At 42.4% G+C, this 21,307-nt stretch overlaps 1 protein-coding gene across 50 annotated transcripts in view; it reads left to right on the top strand.

Moving 5' to 3' along the window:
• The window catches only part of RBFOX2 (RNA binding fox-1 homolog 2), a 293,204-nt gene extending 273,025 nt beyond the window's left edge, over positions 1-20,179 (top strand). For 16 of the 50 annotated variants that reach the window (XM_069581109.1, XM_069581107.1, XM_069581124.1 and 13 more), the window contains 5 exons: positions 2,435-2,474; positions 7,564-7,595; positions 12,049-12,137; positions 12,586-12,658; positions 14,584-20,179. In XM_069581109.1, the coding sequence (XP_069437210.1) occupies positions 2,435-2,474; positions 7,564-7,595; positions 12,049-12,137; positions 12,586-12,658; positions 14,584-14,638 (289 nt within the window). In that variant the 3' untranslated portion in view covers positions 14,639-20,179. Of the gene's footprint in view, positions 1-2,434; positions 2,475-5,399; positions 5,443-7,563; positions 7,596-12,048; positions 12,138-12,585; positions 12,659-14,583 lie in introns of all 50 variants that reach the window. The other 34 variants (XM_069581115.1, XM_069581113.1, XM_069581123.1 and 31 more) reach the window with 5 other exon arrangements.
• Positions 20,180-21,307: the final 1,128 nt, after the last annotated feature.

The following is a 21,307-nucleotide window of genomic DNA, read 5'->3' as shown; positions in this document are numbered from 1 at the left end:
TTATCCTTTTTTCCCTCTCAACTTGACCTTTGACCTTCAACCTCTGACATCTCCTTTTAAAGAAGTGACTAAAGACATAATATTGTTTCATCAAGAAATATTCAAGTAAAACATAAAACTGAGCCTTGGATGTTCTACACACTAGGAAAATTGTTTACAAAGTGTCTTCCATTTCAGTCCAAAAGATTGTGCTGTCATGTTTGCAAAGAGATACTGCTCACCAGAAACATGGGATTGCATTTTGTAATATTCCTGAGTTAACTTTATCAAGTGGTTGAATTCGTTCCTATTCAATATAGGTCATTTCAGTATATTTGCCAGACTTGAAAACCCATTCTCTACCAAGTCTGTGTTAGGTATATATTTTCTCAAAGATATTTTACCTTTATGTCTAATCACATCAATTTCTGTGCATTACATTGAACACTAATTTCCCATGTTTTATTTTTTATTAACTAAACCACCTGTTTACATGGAAGATGGCAAGGAATAAGTCCAGTATTTTATGGGGAGTGGCCTAAAATTGCTTTTTAGCTTAGTGAACTAATTTCATCATAAATCATTGTGTTCTAGCCTCCTCGTGGCATTTGATATAGGGAATATTGGAATTCTCCTAGATTTAGGTGAATATTCCCAATGAGTGAAACAGTTTAGCATAAAATTTACTCATATTTTTAATGCCACCACTCTTCTCTATAGAAGAAATATTTTCGAACTTTGCCTATTTCCCCTTACTAAAATAGTTGAAGGTTAATTAGTCACCACTTGGCATCAATGCTTTGGCATTTTATCAGCCTTCTCATTATGAACAAGTCTCTTTTTTACTAAAATGCAATTGAGAGGCAGATTATTTTCTAACCTCAGATTTTAACTGCAATTAGAGACTGAAAATGGACAGAATTTATCTAAATGACCTTAGCGATGAATTTGCCTGTTGTGTAATAATACAAAGGCACAGAATAATTGGGGCATCACAAAGTGTTATCATACTATCCTGTAAATACAACAGAACCTCACTGGGAGTAGAATTCAGAAACTTTATAGCTACCTGTAAAAAATAAATTATTTTCATATTCATATTAAAACTATGACTTGATAACCTCACTTGCTAGCTTGTTTGTTATAGCGGAGAAGGTAGTAGTGAAAATTTCCAGCTTGTTTAGTTGAATAAATGATAAACAGATCTTTTAATTTTAAATAACCAAATCTTGGTTTAGTGAAAAGACTCTTTATCTTTTTTTCTCTACTGCTATCCTGTCTTTTGGTCCCAACATAACATTTTGGGGAAATTGTATGCACAAAATACCTCAAAAGGCTTGAAATCTATATCTTCATTATAATAGTTTAGTGTTGCTTAGGATTAAAAACAGAATCGTGTATTTTTTTTGTTCAATGCAAATTTATTTTCTAAACAGGAAAATAAATATTTTTATTCCTAATCAAGCTACCTTCTCGATTTTATTCATTTAAATAAAACAGGTCATGCCCAGAACCTTAGTTATCAGCTGTATTTTTCAGAATTCCATGAATATTCTTATGGTCAAAAAAGAACCCTTAAAGTCTTCCAGTTACTCCCCCCACTCTGGATTATATTGTTACTATCTGGGATCCCCACTGCACCTTTCAATTCTTGGACCTTGGACCAATCACCTTAACCTTTAGCTCATTATCTCTGCTTGTGAAAGCAATGCATTGTGGGTATTTTTGGTTGTGTTTTTTTTTTAATTACATTTCTCTGTTTACTTTGGTCAGAATTGATTGACTTGTTTTTCTGAGGTGTTGCATTGGTTCTTAAAATGCTGAATAATAATACTTTGCATGCTTGTGTGATCAGCCAAATCTTATCGCATGTCTAATGTGCAGGGTAAAAAGCAGGTGATGTATGGATATCAGAAAAGAATTTCTACGTTTCTCTGAAACTGATAACAAAATACTAGACATAATGTTGAAGCATACTTTGCATACAGGTCCTGCCCTAGTGGGATTCTTTGGGGGTTTTTTCTGTTTTTGTTTTTTTCCTTTTTTCATATTTAACCCCTCTCTGCACAAACCCTGCCCCCACCCCCACATACACACACCCTTTTTGAAGAAAAATGTCCTCTTAGGACATGCTTATTTTTTTTAATACTCTCAATATGAAAGGTTGGTGTTTCCAATCCAGCAGGTTCTCCATAGCTATACTTGGCCCTCTGGGGATGCTCTTTATTGTTCTCATCCCACTCTAGTTACTAGATTGGCAGGCGTTTCCTTCTAGGGTTGCAACCCTCCCCTGCCTTGCCTGTCCCAGAGCTGCCCCAACCTCTCCAGCCCAGGGTCCGTATTCATACATCACCTGCCCGTGTAGAGCGCATGTGCATGCTGCCGTCCTCAATAACCGGAATGTGTTTCTGTTCTTTTGTTTTTTTGTTTTTGTTTTTGTGTGGATTTTCTGCAGTGTGGTTTACCAGGACGGATTTTACGGTGCTGACCTCTATGTAAGTACACACACCGGGGCCTTCTCGTCCCCATCCCCTGACAAGCCAGCCTTTTTTTTTCTGTTTCTTTGGTTTGTTTGGTTTTTTTTTAATATAGTTTATTTAATTTTTATTTTCTTTTTCCTTGTGGATATATATATATTTATATATTTAAGAATGCAAGCATGCTTCTCTGCCACTGCGCTTGCCCCTGGGTGCAAAAACTAAGCCTTTGGGTTTCCTGGTCATTGCTAGAATCAGTCTACTGGACATATTCTTTTCCCTTCCCTATTCCCACAGATATTCTGTGTTCCACAAATATACTTGAGAGATGATCAGCAGGTTTAAAGTCTTTTCTTCCTGTCGTCTCATGTGCATACATAAATAACAGGACCAGCATAGCCTGAAACCAGCTCTTTCCCTTTTCTGCTTTTCTTTTCATTTCACATCCCTCTTTAGATCATTAGGGCTTTGATTTCTGTAAATGGCAAGAAGCTTCCTGAAATGTGTGTGTTCCTGTTTCACATACTTTGAGAGAGCACTGTCTTGGTGAGAGTGAGGTGAGGAATTGATGCCAGTGGAGAGTGGGTAGGAATGAGAGGAAACCAAATACTCAGTGCATAAGGCTTTTCTATATCAGAAGGTCCACAGCCAGTGGGGCTCTTTCTTTAAGAGCCATCTAGAAGGAAACAAATGGCATCATTAACAACCTACACTCTTCTACAAATGTTTGACTCATACAGGATTTGTTGATTTGACCAGCCATGGTAACATCTTTATTACTCTCCATTATTTAAACTGCCTAGCTATAGCTCGAGTCTCATGATTGGTGGTCACATGTTATTTAAAATATGGACAAAATGATCTAACCTGACAAAAGAGTCAAGTTTTTGAGTTTTGCAAGTCTTTTATTGGGACCTCTCTCCAAAGATCTCTTTCTGAATGCATGCTTAGTCTAACTACCCACATTGCTAAGAAATAGTTTCCTGAGAAAAACGTGTCAGCATGAAATGATTCTTTAGGCACAGTGTAGAATTGTCTGGAAATGATTTTTACACCCTAATTTCTCCAAAGTCAATAAGGGTACCTTTTTAATGAACTGTTTCCACAGTCTGCCAGAGACTCCCAGCAATCTTAAAACATTAATGCCCCTCCAGAATGCATGTGGAGTATGCATTCTGTGTTGCTGGAAGTAAACAGGAGAGAGCAGTTCTCTGAGATACGGTGAGGGGGTGTACACACCTGGCCATTTAGAGCAGACCTTCAAAGTAGACTTGAACACATGCTTGAAGGAATCTTAACCATAATTTGGTCCAGCCTCCTCACTTTGCGGATGTTTCTTAGATTGTGACACCCAGATTACCGAAAGTGTTTGTTTATCCAAGCATAAAACCCAAATAATCAATATTTCATTACCTCCTATAGTAATTTAGTTAAAATCCACATCTTTCCCCTAATGGTCTTCAAGAAGTAAATGAAAGATCTTTTTTTCTTATGCTCACGGTGAAACTTGAGGATTAGGAAACTATTAATATATCCTACTTTTACACCAGAGTGCACTTTTCTAAATATATGTATTTACATAAGCTCTTATAAGCATGTACATCCTCCCATATACATTAGTATCCATAGTCTCATGAAGCTCACGTTTATGTTATTTAAGTTTTCTTGAAATCTGGTCTGTTAGAGTATACTTCCTCTTGAATTGGGGTTTGTTTTTGTCCTCTGATATCTTATTTGGGGATTTCTTAAGTATAATGTACTTCTACCTTATTAAGATTTGCCTCCTTCCACCTTGTTAAGTCATCCAACCGAGTATTTGTTAACAGTTCTCTCACTTCCTTAGTTTACAATGTATGACTTTATTAAGAGAGAAATTATTTTTCTGCACTTGTTGAGAAAATACTCTTGATTTTTTTTTTAATCTATGAATTGGACCACCTTATCAAGCTGAACAGAAGTAATTCAGCAACTTTGCCAAAACATTTTTTTGACCCATGGCCCCTAGTTGATGAAAAGACTGAATACTGATGGTATTTTTATTTCTTAGTTATCTTAAACCAGTTAGTTACTTAGAGGAAAGAAGAAAGAGTTGGTTACTAGTGCTGAAATAATACCCAAACCCACAAATGGAAAACCGGAAAACATGAGGTAGGAACTGTTGAGTGAGGCTTAGAGTTAACTTTGAATACAGCTTTTAAAACTGCACAATCCCCACTCCATGTGTGAGGTGGAAAAGGAGGCTTCTTTAAAAAAGATACAAACAGCAACAATAAAAACCCCTCATTTTATGTTGAATTTGTTTCTGCTTCTCTCTGTACATTTTCCCTTCTGTGAAAATCTATTAATGTATGTTTAGTTCTTGTTATCTCAGAAAGGAAGATCAGAAATAGAGAGGTTGGTTTATCTAGTCTGAAAAGTGCCCTGAACCTGAACTTGAGGAGACAACATGAGGGAAAAGAGTTTAAATTGCTGGCTTTTATTTAAGCTGTATTAATTTAGGCTATTAACTGTGAAGGTGTTTTTTGTAGGTTTTTTTGGTTTTGTTTTGTTTGTAATCTCTCCCTGTCCTCTTCTTAGGCCGTAACCCCTGCTGGCCACTTCCTTCCTCCCCGTGTCTTTCATGGCACATTCCTGTCTGGAGAACTGATCTAGCAGTCGTGCCCATGACTTGTAAAGAGGTTCCCCACGCTAAGATTTGGAAGTGTCGCAGGTGGATTATGTGTCTGCCCACACCCTCTTTTTCTGATCAGTAGGAAAGACACCGTTTACCCTAAACCACTTTTTTAATGGGATAACAACTGCTCCTAATTCTCACCCTGTGAAAAGCATGCTTGCATCCAAAGGAAAGAAAAGGCTGGTGGGCCCCTTCGCGGGCTTTTTTGTATGATTGTTTTCCTTCCACAGCTGTGTTTTTTGAACTGCTCTTCCTGTGTTCTGTTATAGAATAGTCTTACAGGAACCAATCATTAGCGCTAAAATACCTCAGGTAGGAGTGCCAGTGTGACCTGCCAATCAATCAGATTGTGGATTGCAGTGAAAAAATTGAATTATACTAACCATTCCAGCTCCACGTTAGAGATGGGAACAGAGGCTTTTTTGGACAATCAAGACTTGTGAGCGTGTGATCTAAGGCCTGCTACCTCAGCAGTGCACCCAGTCAAGCTCCTTACATGAGGGCACCTCCTCCAAAATTCCGTGCTCCCGCCCCATTGCCACACATCCGCACCAGGTGTGTTACACGCACTGTCCCATCACTGCCACCCCTTTTAGTTTGTCAATCACATTTATCCATGGTGTTGAAACTGGTCTTTTATATTTTGAAGAGCTTAGCCATTTGGGACATCTTCTTACTTCTGTGAAAGAAATGAGAAAAGAGAAAAAGTAGAATCCGTCTAGACAGGATTTCTGAATCCCAAATTGGCCCCTGTTGTGAAATCATTGTAGTAGTTGGGCTGTGCTGCTATGTAAGTTTGAAGTTGTCCTAAAAATCTAGGTATACTAGAACTCTAAAATGGAAGCATATGTTTCCTGGGCCCTCTCTCCTTTTCACTTTAAAACCAGATTAGTGAGGGCAGTGGATTGAGGCCCTGTTCAATTTGCTGGTAGCTGGGTGCTCAGCAAAAGGGGAAGCAGCAGGTAACTTGTCACAATTCAGTTAGTCTATTTATGTGGCCACCCAGCGAGCTTCTGGAGGTGAACCGATTATAGAGATGCGGAAGAAAAGTGTTTGAAAGGCTTAGTCAGTTGAAGATCGTCTTTCATCTATCATAAAATTAATAAGTGGAGGATACCAAATCGGTCATAAAGATTTCTTTCCTTAACCCCAATTTTAATAATAATAGAAATTTAAAATATTTTCCTTAAAAATTTTTCATTATCTACTCTTCCAAGTAGATAAGGTCTCCCAGTCAAAAGCAGTAACAATATTATCATTATTACAAGTTTTGTATTCACATCTGTATTACTCACATTTAATCCAGTGTGCCATCTTGCCACCAAAGAACCTTTGTTCTCCTAAAGAGCCCCTCCTCATACAAGTTCAGTCCAGAGCCATGGATCTCAGTGGAGGAGGTGAGGGAAAGGAAGGAGGTAGAATCATGTAAAGACAGTGATCCCCAGAGGCACAGCCTTAGGCCCAAGCCAGGTGGACTAGATCTCTGCTCTGCCATAGTGATTCAAAGCATCACACTTGCCATTCTCCCCACCTCCCCCCCCCCCAACCCCAACTCCCTTTGCTCTGTAAATCCATACACCACATGCAGGGAACAAGCTTTCATTTGTCTGCTGGTCTTGAAATATACATTCTTCTCCTCAGTGTCACATAATGTCATTGTCTTCCAGGTAGAAAGAAGGTGTCTTGACATCACATGCTCACCAAAGTCCTGTTTTAATGTAAATCCTAAAACAAAAATGTAGTAATATACTTAATGGCCAGGTTAAAATCAAGACAAGGGAAGGTTAAATGGAGACAGAGAAAGGCCAGGTGTAAGAGGAGAGTTTTGTAGAACGCTTCCACTCTGTTCTAATTAAGACACAGCTCAGGCCTGTGCAGAGGAGTCACGTGGTCGGCGTGGCAGCACTCTAAAGTTCACTAGACAACAAAATTGGTTCAGAGCGGAGTCCCTAGGTGACATTGAGCAGTGGAAAAGTGAGAGTTTAACAACAACAAAAGGATCTTAAAGGTAACAGCATTTTCATTTGAAAAAGCTAGAAGTTGAAGGCAGGGGTGTGTTACAGACATGTGAAAAGATAGAATGCCTAAACACAGGAAATATTTGAGAACACTGGGTCAGTAGGTCTGGGTGTTGACAGAGGGCAAGCATACAAGTGAGCACTGTGGGTCAGAAGTGAATCAGGAAGATGGACTAGGGAAGTGGAATAGCATTGGACTGCCCCAGTTGGGAGCATGAGGAGTCATTCAAAATGAATTACAAAGGAATAAGAAAGTAATTGTTTGGGGCATGTGGAATATTTGGACCAGGCTTAGCCATGCCAGATTTATCCAGCTGTCAGGTTCCAAAAAGCTGTCCGTGTCTGCCCTCCGACATTAGGATGTGCTGTGGCCATGCTAATCCCCATTTTTTGTTTTATTTCAAATCACACACAGATAGAATCTGCAAACTGCTTCAGATCAAACAGGTCTGATTGTGTGTAAATACATATGTCCTTTTTAATTTTTATTATTAATGGTTGCTTCAGTTTTGCATTGGTGCATGGTTCAAAGCAATACACATCAGCTATCTCATGACTTCATATCTCCAAATGAATTATTTCTCCTCTTTTTTTGTTTGTTTGTTTGTGCAGTCAGCTGAAGAAATGTTAACATCTCACTCTAAATCTCTCAGTGGAGTCTCTGTTCCCTTCTCTGATATAACAGATGGGTTACTGCTTGTTATAATTATTAACATCGTGGTGTGGGCCAGGGCTCGGGCGGGCCAGATTGACTCTTTCTCTGGGCTGGGAGGGGCCAGTCGTTAGGGTCTGGAATGTTAACTCGAGTGGTGACTGACTGTTTCCGTAATACCAGGTCGTTGTGGCTGCACGCTCTAGTAATTGAGGCTGTGTACTTCACCGAGCTTGTGGTAGAGCCTAGGGCGAACCGCTGTCCCAAGAGAATGCTGGGATAGATAGAGTTAGCCAATCCGAGTCTGAACGTGGTGATTTTGCTGGTCGTTCTAGCTCCAGATGTTGGCATGCTTAGTTTTTAATGTGATTAATAAATGTGGCGCCATACCCCTTCCCCACGCCTGAACCCTGTCTCTCCTACCCCTTCCCCCACCCTTGTTCTTTTTGAACAACCTAAGAAACAGCAATGAAACCCTTGGTGTTTCAAACTGCACTTTGTTCTCATGTTCCATAAACAACTTCAGATTTGCTCATAGAAGTGAAAGTTGAGAAAATGGTTTCTCCTCCTGGATGCTTTATGCCTTCCAACATCCAAACTGGAAATAAATATGCCTGAATGTTCACTGGCTTACATTATGGTGAGACACATTGTTGAATAACCAATTGAAAGCACCGTCAGAAATACTTTAGACAAGAATACATCTAAGAGGAGTAAATCTGTGACATGCAATTTAGCTTGTCTAATTTGGGGGTAGTCATAGATGAAATTAACAAGTTAATTAGGATATTACTTCCTGTCCTAAAGGTAGATCCCTCCTCCTAAAAGAGCCTGTCTATAGCGCCATTATCGTAAAGTAATTAGAAGAGTAGACATGTGGAAATATTATCTGCTTTTTTATAAAAAAAACAAATAGATGTAGTTTTCTTAAAATTCTGTTGACGTTCTTGAGCCTTTTGTTATTAATCAAATATTTGCATCTCTGTCCTGCGCTTCTGATTTTGAATGGCAAAAGACCCTCATCAGATTCAGGCTCCAGAGTCAGAGTTCACTTTAAGGAAAAGGAAAGGACTGGAGGTAGATTATCTGCATTTCCTTCTGGTTTGGAAGGAGCCTTCTTTCCCACAGCCTGATCCTTTTAAAATTGTCTTGATCAACAGTAACATTACCGCTTTGGGGGAGAATGGGTGCATGTATATGTATGGCTGAATCCCTTCACTGTTCACCCAAAACTGTCACAACATTGTTAATTGGCTATACCCCAATATAAACTAAAAAGTTCAAAAAGTAATAATAAAACAATAGCATTGCCCCAAAACCACTAAGGTTCCCCTGGTTTCTTGCAGGCTGAGGAAACCAAGAGGAAATGTCTATTAGTAACCTCATTCAGAACTTCTTTTCTTCCAGAATTAGTGCACTACTGCTCAAATTTAATGACTGAATACAATCCCCAGTATATCCGACATACCAGGACTTACTGAGAATCTAGTTAGTATTTTTATGGGAACGTATACCTCTGCTCCATGGCATAGAACTTAAGTTTTTAGTTGTTTTACCCGGGTAGTATACATTGGGCTTTAATTGCTTTTATTACCTTGACTTTTTCCATTTTTAGAGATTATTTTGGATTTTGGAAACCTGCTGAAGGGACAGACTTCCTGATGTCTTGTTTACCACATCATCCTCATTTACAAAGAGGTTTTCCTGAACGTGGCCCTGCTCTAGACTTCACACAAGCAAACTTTAATTCTAAATAAGTGCAACCATTTATAATGATATGGAAAAAGTGAACCTTCAAGATTCAATGGCAGCCCACTCCAGTACTCTTGCCTGGAGAATCCCATGGATGGAGGGACTTGGTGGGCTGCAGTCCATGGGGTCGCACAGAGTCGGACACGACTGAAGCGACTTAGCAGCAGCAGCAGCAAGATTCATACAAAGCTTAAAATCTCAACTACAATGATTAACATCTTGTTTTGTTTAACAGTTGGTTTTACTGTTTCATTTCTTCTTTATAAGTTTTTTTTTACAGTGAAGGAAGGAGATACTTTAGTTAGTTTATATATAATATAGATACTTAGGCGTGTATGTATGACAGGGTATGTGTTGCAGCCTGGATATAGGGCTTTACCCAAATCAGTCTTTCCTGTGTGTCCTGGTAGACCTGGCTAGAATTCAGAGGAAGCTTGTGGATCGTAGCTAGCCCCTGAGGGTGCTCCTGCCATGGCCCCATCCCATTACAGTGTTAGTAATATTAATGAGAATTTTCTTATTTATGTAAATATCTATGGAAAGATCTATAATTGAAGCAGTGTTCAAATCATTCACTTAAACAAGAAAGGAATAATACAAAACCACTGAAAACCAATCAGATTTTTTTTTTAATGTACATTTGCAGCTACTTCTGATGAATTTGAGGAGCATAAACTTAAAGAGCAGGAGTATGCTTCACCCCACCCTACAGTGTCGTCAGTTAGAGAAAGCATAAATTATGTAAGAAAAAAGCAAAAAGCCGTAAGAAGAAATTACAGGTATTTCCAAAAGATTTGGACAGAAATAAAAGCAGCAAGCTAGAAGCTGCCCAGTAAGATGGTTAAGAAGACCAGAGGTCCCATTAGAAAATGCTTGTTTTCAATCCTAAGAAACAATACAGAAAAATTCAAATTTTTTTTTGTAGACTTAGCAAAAATTGAACATTTGAAGAGATCGAAAGTAGAAAGCACAGGGCAGAAAGCTTCAGATGTCCATGAGAAACAGACATACTAATCTATGGAAATGAAATGGGCTGTGGCTCACTGCTGAGAAGCCCTCCAAATGGACATGGTTGTATTTTGCTATATCTGATGGAGCTAAGACAATAATATAAGTACACAACTGAATTAGGTTTAGGCAAAATAGATGAATTCTAAAAAGGTAAAGAAAAAGAAGGAAAATAGGGCTTTCCACTTTTTCCAGTAGCCTGTCTCATGTGCCATTTGTTGTTGTGATTATCTTTGGAATACTTTATGAAGAAATACACATGCTTCCCCCTGGCAGTAAAAACCTTTTGAGTATTTGATTCATCTAAACGGAGGTAAAATAGCAGGACAGGGGAGCTGGAAGCTCTTTGGGACTAAGAGGATATTTGAACCCGTGGAAAAAAAGCTCCAGAGCCTGCTGTGAGATTGGGACATAAGGATCCCAAAACCTTCTAGGGAAGAAAAGCAAATGCGGTTAAATGCTCGGGGGAGGTGGGAAGGGCTTCCTGATCTGTTTGAACCTGGCCCAAGGAGCCCCCAGCTGTTTGTAATCTGATGTGCCTGAGTCTGAAATATAGACTGAAGTTGGCATACTTTTTCTGTAGGGGGCCAAGTGGTAAAGCCTTTCATCTTCATTGGCCATACGTTCTGTGTTACAGCTAGTTTCAGAAACAGGTGGCAGACCACATTGGCCCACGTATGGAGGTTTGCCAGCCCCTGGTTTACACTGGTTCTTCCTTCTAAATGTCATTTGATTGTCCTAGCCTCTTGGCAAACATGCTAGGCCACATGGAGCAGAGCACTTGTATGGGCCCTTTCTCTATAAACTGCTGTCTTTTAGCAGTAGATCAGTTTGAGTACATGTCAGAGAATCTGAAGATAGCACATATAAACTTAAATGTTTTAATTCTTAAGTTTCCATTTCCTGTCAGATAAAGTTCTCCCAACTTGCTGTAAATATTTTCCTTGCTGAAGGTTCCAACAAAGATAGATCCAAAATCATATATCTTCATTTGAGGGGAAGAGGGATAAATTAGGAGCTTGGGATTAAAACATATACACTATTATATATAAAAATAGATAACCAACAAGGTCCTAGTGTATAGCACAGAGAACTCTACTTAATATCTTCTAATAACCTATAATCCTAAAAAGAATAGATACTTAGATATATACCTGAAACTAACACCACATTGTACATCAACCATATTTTAATTTTTAAAAAGTATTTTAAATCATATTTTCACTTCTTAAATTTGAGAACAGGTACCCCAGTGTAGTTTACTTATGTTACTACTACAAATTGCAAATCAGATCCCTGTCTTGGGTGGAGCTTAATTTTGCACTGAGGAGCAACATGCAGACTGATGCAGTTTGAAACACTCTCCCCACGTGTGTCTGTGTCCATGTCTGTCTCTGCGTCCCGTCTGTCTGCGTGTGGGCGGGTGTGTGTTCACCTGTCCCCCGGGGGGAGAGGTGTCTGTAAAGTGAGTTCTCTTCTCTCCTGTAGGGTGGGTACGCAGCCTACAGATACGCACAGCCTGCCACTGCGACCGCAGCCACCGCCGCTGCCGCTGCTGCAGCCGCTTACAGCGACGGGTAGGTGCTGAGGGAGGGCGAGCCCCGCCGCCTTGTGCCACCCCCTTCCCTTCCTGCACCCTTTCCAGAAGGGCACTTGGGCCCCGGGGCTGCTGCTGAGCTGGGTTTTCTGCAGGCCTTCTCCCCAGACCCTGCCCCACCAGAAACCCACCAGCTCAGACCCTTCCTTCCGTCTTTCTTGGGACCTTCTGGCTCTGACCCCGGTTTCCCGCTTCCTCATCACCAATGCCCTTCTTTCCTGTTTTATAGATGTACTTCAGAGATTTTTCAGTTACTGCCTTTAGGAGCAGACAGATTTTTTTTCCATTCTGCTAGTTTCCTAATAGCATTCCAAGACTAAGTTACTCACAAATCCCTAGACAGTGAAACACACTTTTAAGTTTTTGCATTTTTTGTTTGATTACTGTCTTTCCTTTCTCTTTATCTCTGATTGGATTTCTTTTTCCAGTTATGGCAGGGTGTACACAGCCGACCCCTACCATGCCCTTGCCCCTGCCGCTAGCTATGGAGTTGGCGCTGTGGTAAGTAGATGTGCCTTTTTTTATTCTTTAAACATTTTACTTCTGACTTTTACCTACAGATTATAAAAGATGTAGGGAGGTAATAAATTCAGCCCTGTTTCCATTGCCCAAGTATTAAATCCAGTAGGACTACCTGTAAATTTCACGTGGCTCCTTTGTGTGCTCATGTGAGCCCCCGGCCTGGGTAAAGACAGCAGAATGGAGTCTGCTGTTTTATGTTGCCGCAGATGTTAGATGCATGCCTGAGGAGAGTTTTACTAACACCTGGGGACATAGGACTCTCTAGTTTTCACAGTTAAGTTTTCAGAAAACTTCACCTGTTTTCAAATGCAGATGCCAAAAGATGTCCCTATTCTTAAGCCTTCCAGTAGATAGTACTAGAAATCACCAAGCAATTGCCTTCCAAAGATATTTTATTAGTAACATTTGTGGCAAAATACAATATTTTCTTAGAAGTATACAAAGCGTCCATAGAGCTCATCTAGAATAATCCCCCAGGACACCTCCAGGTCCAGTGACCAGGACTTACTGGGTTCAGCAGTGGCCGGTCCATAGAGATGCTACCTCATGCCAGAGTTTCTCTTGCCATCTTCAGTGCCACCAGGCAAGGGCTTGGGAACACAGGTGGCCATGTCTGAGAGGGACGCAGGTGATGGGTCCCAGTTAAGACATAAAGGGTGTTCGAGAGCTTGCCATTTTCCACACTGAGTCTAGTGATGAGGATCTGTAGGAGGAAGTAATAGGTCTGGGTTGGGGTGGGGGAGGTGTCAGAATTGAGATAGGAACATAAAATATAAAGAAAGGGATGGGAATTCCTAAGGTTTTATTTAGTGCCCAAATATTATAAATCCTATACTAAAAGAATGACCCAAGGAGTGATATGGTCCTAAGGAACTTTTGATTGAAAAGGATAAATCATTTGATAATGATTAAAGGAATAAAGTCCAGCTAAAACCCCAGCTATATATACATGCTGCTACTGCTGCTGCTAAGTCACTTCAGTCGTGTCTGACTCTATGCAACCCCATAGACGGCAGCCCACCAGGCTCCCCTGTCCCTGGGATTCTCCAGGCAAGAACGCTGGAGTAGGTTGCCATTTCCTTCTCCAATGCATGAAAGTGAAAAGTGAAAGTGAAGTCGCTCAGTCGTGTCCGACCCTCAGCGACCCCACGGACTGCAGCCTTCCAGGCTCCTCTGTCCATGGGATTTTCCAGGCAAGAGTACTGGAGTGGGGTGCCATTGCTATATATATATATATATATATATATATATATATATATATATATATATATACACACATATATATATATATACATATATATATACACACACACACATATACATATACATATAAAGATAAAAATCCATACGTCAAGAAACAACCTGGTTGTTGTTTTTATAAATTACTGAGGCAATAGGCTTTATTCATTGAAAGAGTAACTCAGGTTTAAATCCAGCACCATCTCAAGCATGGGATATGACAGTGATAGTGATCAGAAGTCCCATGTTCTCCATTGTCAGGTAAAGGGTAGGTAGGTAAAGTCAGCAAATCTGCTTTAGGCCACGATTATGTTGAAATAATCAAGGTAAACAAGATAACATGCTTTTCAAAATCCACCTATTTACAGACCTGGTTTTAAACTGGGCACAATTTCTCTTCTGTGCTAATTCGTGTAAATAATGAAATGAATTGTTATGATCCCCTCCCCTTGAGAATATCAGGTTGGCAATAAATATTTGGGTCCCGATTTGAGCATTTTAGAGATAGAAGTTAGTTTCCTGACCTCATGCACTAGACACTAACCAGTTGCATTGACGCTTCTAAGGAAGCTGTTTTTCCAAAAACCTTCTCAGGACATATGTCTTCTTTCATAATGCTTCTCTCATCAACCTTTTAATAATTTTTGTGTCTTTAATTACTGCAGGCGAGTTTATACCGAGGTGGCTACAGCCGATTTGCCCCCTACTGAAGTGACGTGAGACCCCTGCAAGTGGGACAGCCCCCCAGTTCATGAGGCCTGGCTATTGCAATATTTACTAGTAGAGGAACTCTATAGCAAGATGAAGAGGAAAAACAAACAAACAAAAAAAAACACAAAAAAAGAGAGAATACTTTTTTATACCTCACTATGTTCTTTGAATATGTATTTTTCCTTTAAATTTCTGCCTTTAATTCTTTTGTTCCAAAGATTGTGCATTTTTTTTCTTTTTTTTTTCTTTTTTTTTTTAACTGTGGTAAAAAAAAAAAAAATGCATTTCCATGTCTGTATCTCCGTGCTTAGCTTATTCTATCAGTCATGGAAGAGGCAGTTAATGAGGAAGGAGAGACATTAGGAGCTGATACATGCACCTGATCAGAAATCAGCAGACAGGATTACCAAAGTGAATCTGGTGCTGACTGGCTGGGGGACAAGCAGAAGTAGAAGAGACCTCTCTGCAACAGGATCTCCTTCTAGTCTTCTGAGTTTCTGGTCTTTGGCAGGCCATTCTGATTGGCTGTGGCTGGAATCCACATGCTAATGGATAATAGGAATGTGTGCTTGCAAAGCAGGAGAATCACAAAGACGCTTTCCTCTCCTCTTCCCTCCTGTCTTCTCCATTCTTTTTATAATCATCTTAACATGCACAGCCTGAGATAGTTGGCATGGTTTTTGGAATTATAGTATTAATATTTCCAAACATGCACTCAGACTGTGGATAATAAACACCTCATTAGGCATCCGGTCTCAGAATGAACTCTGGAGTCTGAGAAAGACCATTCTTTTCTTTCCTGTAAACCCTAGCGTTCCTGCTGGGCTTCTTCCCTTTCTTTGAACCGCCGCTTAGCTCATCTCTCTGTTTACTAACACCCTGCTCCCATGTCCTCAAGATTCAAGAATTTAGGACCCAGGGATAGAAGAATAAATAGCCAGTGGCCAGATTTCCCCAGAGATCTGGGCACGGCTTGCAGGCTGGAAGTCCAAATTGTCGAGTGGCAGTGAAGAGGATGAGGGCAAGAAAAAGGATGTTAGATGCTATCTGACAAGGTGCCCTGATATCCCCAGTCTTTCTCTTGCATCAGAAAGTCAGCTCAGAGTATAAAACATGTAATATAGGCTCTGTTGGCAAAAGATAAAGCACCGAGCCCTAGGTCAGCGGTCCCTGAAGTCTGGTGAACAGGGCGTGTAAGAGCAGGCAAAGGCACTTTGTACGAGCTGCACAGCCATAGGACTGCTCATCTTCCAGAGCCTGTGCGAGTCACGTCTCTGCCCACAGCCTGGAGCCCTCATGGCCGTTTCACCCAGCTTCTCATTATCCTCCAAAGACAGCCAGCTGAGCACCTGGACCACTTGGTATTGGTGAACACTACAGGACGTGAACCTGAAGCCCCTGAGGCTGCTCCCCTCCCTCCCGTACAGGAAGGAGAGTCTCAAATGGCCAGGACTTCACATGTCGCCAGAAAGAGCCACTCATGTGGCCACACAGTGAGTCCCTGCTACACTACCCAGCTTCAATTTTCTGTCTTTTATCAGGGCAGGGGGGCTAGGCTTCTCTTCTAGCTATTAGCTGTTAAAGGCAAGGGTCCTGCAGTATTTCCAAAATGAAGGCATTAGCAAATGGAAAAGCACGGTCCATTTGGCTCCCTGGTCTATTCACATTGGTACTAGGGTGACCTTTCACCCGTGGGATAGCTGCTAAAGGGAGCAATTCAGAGACATGGAGCTTCTGGTTTGTTATGGGTTTGTTTTGGTTTGTTGTTTTGTTGTTGTTGTTGTTTTAATTTTTTTTTTTTCACTCCTGCCTCCACACATGTTCTTGCCTGATCCTGATTCTTGTCCCTGAATTAAAATGACTGACGTATGACAGCATCAAGCATTCTTTGTAAGCAGAGGGATCTGTCTTGGGGTGGGGGTGGGGGGGCTGACCTGTCATGTATAATACATATCTTCTCCCCCTTCAGAATCCTTTCTCTCCTAATAACCGGGAGAGAGGCTTCCCTGAAATCAGGGGAGACATCAAGGAAGCTAGAGGCCTCGATGCAATCTTACTGACTCTGGGGAGGAACGCACGGTTAGAGTGCGCCAGACTGCCCGGTCCATTGGCCATTTTCTAAGGGTTCTCCTCCCCAAGCCAAAGTTTGGTTTGTTGCTGTTAAGACAATTTTTCTTGTGTGTATATAAATATTTCAGTTTGGGGTAGGGGAATGGGATGTGGGGCTTTCACAGTCTGAAGGACTAGGGGCAGAGAGGATTTTTCTTTCTTTCGCTTTTGTTTTGAGGGAGAGCTTTTACTGACTAAAGAATCTGAGAGAAATGTTCTGTCCTGTTCACACAGGGGCCATTCTTACAAATGGTGAGCCACTGCCTCAGTGGAGACAAGGCCAAATGCTAAATAGTCGTATCCATGGCAGAAGAGAACAGGGCAGTGAGTTCAAGGATTTTCTTTTCTTTTTTCCAGAAAGAGGGAATGGTGATGGGAAAGGCAGGGAAGGCAGCTTCCACAGCCCTTTTTAAAAGAGGCGGAGGCCTGAGCTTTCGTACATTTCAGTTCAGCTGGCTCTGGCTGAGGACTTGGTAGGCAAGCTCTGTGTTTCCCAGCGGGCCTCTGCTGTACTTCCAGGGATGGTGTTAACACTGCTTCCTTCAGCTCCCTTTACTAAGAAAGACTAAATAGTTATTAAAGGGTTATTAAAGGGCCTTTGGTTTTCAGTGTCAGCACTGATTGGGGCTCTTGAAGCACCTCAGTTTACTGGCATCAGTCTACCCCATCAGCTTCTGAACTTTGAGACTCCACACAGGCAACTTCATCAGAGGCAGGTTCCTCGAACCATCAGTGCTTGTTTCTTCCTGACTCTCATTCCCAGTGGACTCAGAAACAAAGTCAGAAGAGCTGGCATCTCGTGAGTTTGTTAGAGGATGCTGGTGGATAAATCTAGAAAGCTTACCCATGCTGAGTCACGTGAATGACTTCAACAGCTTTACTGTAGGTCACCATGTAGACTTCTATACCATGCTTCTTACTCTTAGAAGCCAGGCTCCTTCCAGGAATCCTCTAGTGAACACCTTTATCTGAATATCCGTCTTTCAGCCCAGAGAGCTGTCCTCAGAGCTTCTCCAGAATCCATTATATTACATAATTCAGCTCCCACTGACCCTGATCAGCTGTTGTGATTCGTCATTTTTAAGGCTCTCAGGTTTTACAAAACCTACCGGCACCATCCTCCTCCAGCAGCCACAGTGGACTTGAGCCAATATTATCTTTCCTTGAAAAAGAAGGGAACTGGGGCTCAGCTCTTAGTTTCAGGGGAGCTAGTGGGGCTCTATTCAGTAGACGTCAATGATAGCAGCTTTTCCTGCAAGTGACTCCTCAGGGGCTGAACTGCTCTTAGTTTAGGTTCTACTTTTCTAGAGTTCTGGCAGAGAAGTTTGAGTCACCGCCACGTTCTAACTAGTCACATAGCTTCCAGATAGAAGGGAGGTGTGAACTCGGGGCAGGAGCACCCTCCAGGTCTATCTGTGAAGGGCTGGGCAGCCCCCTTCGCTCTGGCAGGAGGATGAGCCCAGCAAGGATAGGACAGAGCCGTAGGGAGGGGAAGGGGAAGCCCTGGGGACCGCCCCCTTCCACCAAGCCCACCGCTTCTCTGCTGCTTGCAACCCCCTATAGCACAGTAACATGTGCAAAATCACAGACTTGTTTCCCCCAGAAGATAGGAGGAAAGGGACTTTGGTGGGTGGGGAAGGGATAGTGGTGTTTTAAAAGCATAAGTTACTGTTTGCACTGTTTTGAGATAGGAAAAAAAATATATAGTGGGCAAGGTGAACATCCAACGTAAGCTTGTGTGTTTTTCTTTTGTCATGCTCTTGAAAATGTTTGACCGTTTATAGTATCCACCGGTGAAGCCTGATGCTCTGTTGCATAAAACACTATTTTTTTGGAAATGTTACTGTCTGAAAGCCTCTTCCCTCCCTTTCCCCTCTCCTGTGTTCTTCCTTCATCCTCGCCTGACTGATCAACCAGGCAGTAGCCATCAGGAGCTGGAGTGAGGAGCAGGGCCCTTTCCAAGTAGACTCTGGGTGTCCTCAGCCGGGGGGTGCCCTCTGGTCCAGCGGCTGCCATCGAGTCCCTGGCCCCCATCTTTAAGGCTTCCAGACCAGGCCACAGCAGACTCTCCAATTCCCAACTCCAGTGCACTAGGAAGGAGGAGCTGAGGGGGCCAGGGGAGCGCTCGCGCAGAGCCCATGGGCCTGCGGCCGCAGCAGCTGAGTTCTCCACGTTACCAGAACTGTAGCCAGTTACAGCTTACTCAGGAAAACGGTCGATCCTTCAGCCATGGTAGTGCTGGTTGGCAGGGCTTGGTAACGGAGAGAACTGCTCATCGGCCACCACTCAGACCTGGCCTTGAAGGGGACTGCCAGCTGGAGGGGCCCCGCCTGGCAGTGACTCACACACCAGCCGGTGTGGTGAGGGCTCAGCTCACACCCGCCAGCAAAAGGGAACAGCAATTCTCTTTTCTCCCCCCAACCCCACACCCCCGCTCCCCACCCCTGTTACCAATGCCAGATTCCCAGGGGGTACATATGTTTTTGAATTTTTTAAAAAATGTTTTTTGGTTTGGTTTTTCTGGGGACCGATGAGTGCTTTAAGCAGCATCAATACCCTGCCAGGCCCCCAGCTTCTTCATTTTTTTTTTTTTGTATTTTTCTGTTCACAGTATTTTGTGTGTGTGTGTGCAAAGTTTTGGCAGCTCATTTTGGCTGTATTATATATCGAGTGATGAATTGATCCTTTTTTCCCCCCCATGGGATATTAATTGTTTTCTCCTTGTGTTATAATCCTGCTTGTGAACAGCTGGAGCAAACCTGGGGCTGATACACTAAGCTAGGGCTGCAGAGTGCTGAGAGAGCAGGGCGGGTTGGCTTGTCCCTGACAGGCTGACCCACCTGAGTCTCTGAGCTTTTCAGTCCAAATCTCTGCAAGGCTAAAATCGCCAGCAAACCTCCCCTCTTCTCCCCGCTCCCCATGGCAGGGACGGAACCATCCTTACTTGCAGTTTCTTAGGCCCCCTCCTGTTGCCATGGCAAAACAGGTACCTGCAGGGCACGGGGGCCTCCAGTGGGATGCTCGCATAATCCACCGCCTCGCCTTTTCTCCCTCCCCTTCCCACCCTCCGGAATCACTTCCTAGGACACCCGAGCTGCTTGCCCAGGGTCCTGTTTCCCTGCCAACTCCAGAGAAGCACCCAGGGCTTTGTGACAGTCTCTAATCCCTTCCCTCTCGTTAAGAATCATATTGTATAGTAGCTTTTAGACCATACAGTATTCATTGGGTTACTCCTATTATTATCAAGTAGCTGGAATTGTGAAGGTCGGAGTAGTTAGATCTTTAGCTTTGATTCCTTATTTTTTTTTGTATTACTATCCATGTGTATAAATTATTGATCATGTTGCTGGCTTTTATAAACTCTAAGCGAAGGAAGAGCACTGCCTCTGCCTTCGCAAATGGTAATGAAGCACTGTTTTTAAATAAAAGAGAGAAACACCATTCTCCTGCCTGCGTGTGTTGATCCTCAGCAATCCCGCTGTTGCCTCCCCCTGAGGCTCCCAAGGTAGAGGTTGGATCCGAATTCTAAGATGGAGAAAGGAAGGCGGCAAATGCAGAGCTCCCTGAATGAGAGGCCTGCTCTCCAGCCCCTCGGGAGCTGCCTTCCTGTCTCTCCCTCAGAAATTTCCCCTTCCCTTGTTCTCTCCCATCCTCTCCACGTGTCCCCGCTGCCGCCCTCACCTGCTTCAGAAACTGCTACCTCTCCCCTGGCTCCCTGGCTGCCATGCAAACTCCCGAGCCACCCTTCCTTAGAATTCGATCCAGAAACCCGAAAGACTCAGCCTCATGGGCTCGTGGTTTTCAGCCAAGGCGAGCATTATGGGCGTGGCCTCCCAAGAAGACACGCTCATGCTCATCCCGCTGTGACCTCCAACACTCGTGAGGGTGAGCCTGTTCAACTGCTGGAGGAAGCTGAGTTAAGACCAGCAGACCCTGAGTTGGTCCTCTCTTTTTAGAAAAGTATTTTTGATGTATTATCTGTTTCCAATTCATAAAATAATTCAAACCATAGAGATCACATCAAAGGGAAAAAGGAACGAGACGACCTCTAAATAACCATAGCTTCCTTGCTTCCCTTCAGTGGTATAGAATCGGCCTGCAATGCAGGAGATGCAGATTCGATCCCTGGGTCAGGAAGATCCGCTGGAGAAGGAAATGGCAGCCCACTCGAGTATTCTTGTCTGGGAAATCCCATGGATAGAGGAGCCTGGTGGACTATAGTCCACGGGGTCACAAGAGTCGGACACAACTTAGCAACTAAGCAGCCACCACCATAGCTGCAATGTGACCTTGCTCAGCTTCCTTGCAAGGTTTTGTTTTCTCTACTCCCAGGTTTGAAAGGTGTGTTTCCCCTGGTTAGAGTCTAAGTGAGAAAGTGCGTATACAGTGTTCACCCTGCCTTGTCCGCCGTACTTGATAAACATTTTCCATGTGAATCCAGTTAATGGCTCTCGTGAACATCCTCTTGATCACTACGCTGTGGTCTCTCCAGTGGACGAATGGTTTGTATTTAACAAGTCTTGACTCCTAGTGTTGGAACGTTTCAACTGTGTCCAATTTTTCACGGTT

This window comes from Ovis canadensis, chromosome 3 (genome assembly GCF_042477335.2).
Source record: "Ovis canadensis isolate MfBH-ARS-UI-01 breed Bighorn chromosome 3, ARS-UI_OviCan_v2, whole genome shotgun sequence".
NCBI classification, from domain to species: domain Eukaryota; kingdom Metazoa; phylum Chordata; class Mammalia; order Artiodactyla; family Bovidae; genus Ovis; species Ovis canadensis.
The sequence above is the reverse complement of the archived record's forward strand: the minus strand, read 5'-3'. Positions and strand labels throughout refer to the sequence as shown.